The 4913-nt window shown below is 52.2% G+C and overlaps 1 protein-coding gene across 3 annotated transcripts in view; it reads right to left on the bottom strand.

The window, feature by feature from the left end:
• Positions 1 to 4096: 4096 nt before the first annotated feature.
• LOC116832887 (protein mono-ADP-ribosyltransferase PARP14-like) overlaps positions 4097 to 4913 on the bottom strand; it is a 32020-nt gene continuing 31203 nt past the window's right edge. For 2 of the 3 annotated variants that reach the window (XM_032793995.2, XM_032793996.2), the window contains exon 17: positions 4097 to 4589. In XM_032793995.2, coding sequence (XP_032649886.1) covers positions 4300 to 4589 — 290 coding nt within the window. In that variant the 3' untranslated portion in view covers positions 4097 to 4299. The remainder of the gene's footprint in view (positions 4590 to 4913) is intronic. The other variant, XM_032793997.2, reaches the window with a different exon arrangement.

Here is a 4913-nt window from a genome sequence, read left to right as displayed (position 1 = left end):
GTGAGTGGCAGCACGTTCCGCCCTATGCAGCCAACCGAGAGCAGGAGGAGGCGGGTTCCGGCCGGGGGAAGCGTCTGATTGGCTCTTAGGGGCGACACCCAAAGGGCGGAGTAGGAGTAGAAACAAATCGCTGCCCTCGGGGGCTGGGCTGGGTTCATTGAACTGCTCGGCTGGGCCGGGTGGTCCAGGCTGAGGTGGGCGGGGCTGGGCAGGGCTGAGGTGGGCGGGGCTGGGCAAGGCTGAGGGGGGTAGTCCAGGCTGAGGTGGGCGGGGCTGGGCAGGGCTGAGGTGGGTAGTCCAGGCTGAGGTGGGCGGGGCTGGTCTGAGGTGGGCGGAGCTGAGGTGGGTGATCCAGGCTGAGGATTGTGAAATGTCTAATTGCACAAACCCAAACACTTGGCCATGCCCCTCCCCTGAGGCCCCGCCCTTCCCCAAGGCACCACCCATGCTCTGCCCTTTCTTTAAGGCCCTGTTCCCGCTCATTTCATTTCATCCCCCTCTCTCCATCACTGACTCTCCCCGACTCTCACTCACTTTCACTGGACTGGGGCATGAGGTTGGAGTCAGAGGTGGGCAACATGGCCGTGGTAAAAAATGTTGAGGTCAGTGGGGGCGCTCACCTTAGGCAGCTCCCCGTCCCTGCTGTTGCTGGCGGAGGCGCAGCCAGACGCCAGGCAGCTCTGCAGGCACTCTGCCTCGGTGCCCCACTTCCCGAGGGCTGACTCCATGTCTCCCAGCCCATTGGCCAGAAACTGCAGCCTATGAGAGCTGTGCGGGTGGCACATGCAGATAGGGCAGATCTGCATGGCTGGGCCTCCACGTAGGAGCCAGAGGGAGGACATGTTGCTGCTTCCGGGAATGCCACCTGGAGCATGCCCCCCTGACCCCCCCACCATGCCCCAACCCCCTTCCCAAGTCCTGATCCCCCTCCAAACCCCCCAATCCCAGCCTGGAGCACCCTCCTGCACCCCAAACCTCTTGTCCCCAGTCTCACTCCAGAACTTGCACCCCCAGCCTCTCACCCCCTCAACCCTTTCTCCAGCCTGGAGTCCCCTCACACACCCTGAATCCCTCATTTCTGGCCCCACCCAGAACCCACACCCCTAGCTCAGAGCCTATACCTCCCTCCTGAACCCAACCCCCTGCCTCAGCCTGGAGCCCCCTCCTGCCACTGTCCATCACTAAGTCCAGTAATTTTGTCAAGTGTCCATCGCGCAACATGGTGATGCTGACCCCTGGCTGGGGTGCAGGAGGGAATGTGGGCTCTGGGATGGGGGTAGGGGCTGAGGGGTTCAGAGTGTGGGAGGGGCTCCTGGCTGGGCCTGGGGCAGGGGTTTGGGGTGTGGGAGGGGCCTTGGGGTTCAGGATCTTGGAGGGAGTTTGGATGCAGGAAGAGCTCAGGGCTAGGGCAGAGGTTGGGGTGCAGAAGGGGGTGCAGGCTCCGAAAGGAGTTTGGGTGCAGGAGGGGGCTCACAACCGGGGGAAGGGATTGGGATGAAGGAGCAGATTTGAGGTGCATGCTCTGGGAGGGAGTTTGGGTGTGGGAGGGCACTCAGGTCTGGGGCAAGGGGTTGGGGTCTGGGAGGGGTTTTGGGTGCGGGCTCCAACTGTGCAGCTTCTGGAAGCAACCAGCATGTCCAGCTCCTAGACACAGGGACAGCCAGGCGGCTATGTGCACTGCCCCTGCCAAAATGCACCACCCCGGCAGCTATCACTGGCTGTGGTTCCCAGCCAATGGGAGCTCCGGAGTCGGCACTCAGGGCGGGAGCAACATGCAGAGACCTCCTGGCTGTCCCTGTGCCTAGGAGCTAGAGGAACGTGCCAGATGCCGCAGAACCACCCCCCACTGCGCCACCCACCAGACTTTTAGGGAATTGGAATTGCAGCCAATGGGAGCTGTGGGGGCAGTGCCTGCAGGCTGGGGCAGTGCACGGGGTCACCTTGATGCACCTCCACCTAGGAACAGGAGGGACAAGCCAGTCACTTCCAGGAGCCACCTGAGGTAAGTGCCGTCTGGAGCCCACACCTCCTGCCCCAGCCCTGAGTCCTCTCCTGCACCCTGCCCCCCCTTCTGCACCCAAAGCCCCCTCCCATACCTTGCACCCCTGATTTCTAGACCCACCCCAGAGCACAACCCCAGCCAGATCCCTCACCCACTCTCCCTCACCCAACCCCTCTGCCTCAGCCCTGAGCCCCTTCCCACACTCCAAACCCCTCATCCCCGGCCCCACCCGAGCCCCTACTCCCTCTCTTGCACTCAAACTCCCTGCCTCAGCCCTCAGCCCCCTCCCACACACCAAACGCTTATCCTCGGCCCCACCACAGAGCCCCCACCCCTAGCCGAAGCCCCCACCCCCTCCCAAAGAAGAGAGCCTGTGGTTTAAACCGTCCGAATCTCTTCAAAGGTGAAACAGTTGATGACCCATCGCATCAGTTAATCCCTGTTCAGCAAAGCACTTAAGCTTGTACTAAGTGAATCGCTGAATTAGGGCCTACATGCCTAATGCTGTCAAATACACAAAATGAACAAAGTGAACAAAGAGACTTTTTTTTCTCTAAACCCTTTCAGTAATAGTGATCCTATGTATAACTTGTATCATAGCAGACAAAAATGTTCAAAGTTTCATTTTAATTGATTGTGTCTGTAGTAGCTGTATTACTAATGACCGTATAATACACCATTAATATTCAGAATAATTAAAAGCTTTATTGAAGACACCAGAAATATGACCCTGTGGTATGAGTAGCAGCATAAGAAGTTAATATCACTGTCATCAGAATGTAGCTAATTTTCAGAAGTACAAATATTCTAAAACTGGCTTTATGAAGTTTAGAAAAGTAGTTTATCAACAGATGTTTTTTCAACCATTTTCTAGAATTCAGTAATTTAATACATGCCCCGAGGTTACCATATATACAAGGTTATAATTCTACAGAAAAAGGGCTTATTATGCCTCATGACTGTGCAGAAAGCATGCCGCCCTCTCTATATGATGATTATCTTGAATATTCCAGAAGGATTGATTTTGTTTTGATTCTGCAGGATGCTGAATGAAGTGCAAAAGCACCATCAGTCAGCTAGGCACCTGGGAAGAAAGGCATCTGGATAATACAGAGAAATGTGAAGAATACCCATATAGACATGAGCCCTAGTGTGTAGGAGATGAATAGGATGGGGCAAAGGCAAAGGTGAAAGTAAGCCAGTATGCCCCCGTACGGCGTACTGGCAAGAGCCGGTGTGCAATTCTGGGGTGGCCCGGCTTCCCCAGGCGGCAATTTAAAGGCCTTTAAATTGCCGCCAGAGCCCTGCTGCTGGAGCTCTGGTGTAGTGGCAGGGCTCTAGGAGCTATTTAAAGGGCTAGGGCAATAGAAGCAGGGGAGTCCTGGGCCTTTTAAATAGCTCCCGGAGCCTTGCTGCCGGAGCCCTGGGGTAGCAGCAGCAGCCAGGGGCTCCAGCAGCGGTTTAAAGGGCCTGGGGCGGTAGCGGCGGCCGAGCCCTGGCCCCTTTAAACTCCTGCCGGAGCCCCCGGCTGCTGCTACCCCAGAGGGGGAGGGCACTTACTGGTACAGGGTGGGCCAGGGCTGGCTCTGAGCCCCCCATCCCCGCCCCTTCCGGGGGCCAGAGCCGGCCCCAACCCAGCCCTGTACCAATAAGTCCCTATTTCTACTTCCCCCCTGGGCGAAGGTGATTTACTGAATGTAAATTATGTGCTTTGTGGCTATGTTTTTGAGTTTTCCTTGAACCCTAAGCTAACCAGGAGCAGTAGTTTTCTGAGAGTGATTAATACATATACTTGGAAAAAATTGAGACCAAAGGCCCCCCGCTTGTGGCATACACGTCTGAGGGTTTGAAAGAAACTCTCTTTCTGCTATTCAGTGCCTTATGATGTGTTCTGGGAAGAGTGTCCTTACTGACGCACCAGCCTGCTACACTCAGTTTACTTTAGGTTGTGGGCAACAAAAAATTGCATCCAACAGCCCCTCCTGCTATGAGCCCTATCTACCTAGCCTGAATGTGCTATTCTCACAGCCCTCATTGACACCAAAATTATGAGCACTGTTAAGGTGCATGCTAAAATCTACTTAACTCCATCTCTTTTCTTAATATTATTTATATTTATGTAGGCAATTGGATATATAAATGGTCATTTGAGTCAATAAACCAAAACATAAAGAACTATAAGAAAGCCAGTACTTTTCTCATTCTTCAAATTTCTGGTTACACAATTATCCTTGCGGTATTAGTCATAAAATAAAGGCACCAAAGAAACCTCTTACACTGTTAATAAAAAATAAATCTTATCTTCTAAAAGTAATAAGGTATTCCGGATAAGCTTGAATGTCATTAAATATGACAAACATTGATGGACGACCCACGTTATCAGTCACACTATCATATAGGTCAGTAGGATCTGAAATGTTTTTTGCTGGTGGAGTGATTAATCCTGCTTTTCCAGGGCAATATTGTCCAGTGAGAACTCGAGCAAGGTACATGTATTTTCTGCCATTCACATCAGGTTTAGAGTATGTATTCTGAGCAGAATAACTGGCATCAACAGCAAAATAGGTTCCATTTCCAATTGCTGCAGCTGTGGTCAGAAAGACAAAGTTTTGAAAACGTTTAAAGAACAAGACTTTCGTTCTTATGTAACCCCTAAAATGCGCAACTTTCTCTTCTACTATCAGTGAAAAAGGATAATTTGAAATTAAAATTAAGAGTTTGACAGCATTGTTCCAGCCTCACTTGGAATAGGGCTTTGTACCAAAATATCAATCATAAGAGATGACACTTATCACTGAGCTAATCATGCAGACTAACTTTGCCTTTTCTTATGGTGAAGGAGGTTAAACATTCTCCCTCTATTTGCCACTGTGTAGTTTTCTATCTAACACATGGCAAACACTTAGAATTT

Source organism: Chelonoidis abingdonii, chromosome 10 (assembly GCF_003597395.2).
Source record: "Chelonoidis abingdonii isolate Lonesome George chromosome 10, CheloAbing_2.0, whole genome shotgun sequence".
Taxonomy (NCBI): Eukaryota; Metazoa; Chordata; order Testudines; family Testudinidae; genus Chelonoidis; species Chelonoidis abingdonii.
Note: the sequence above shows the minus strand (reverse complement) of the source record. Positions and strands in the feature narration are given on the sequence as shown.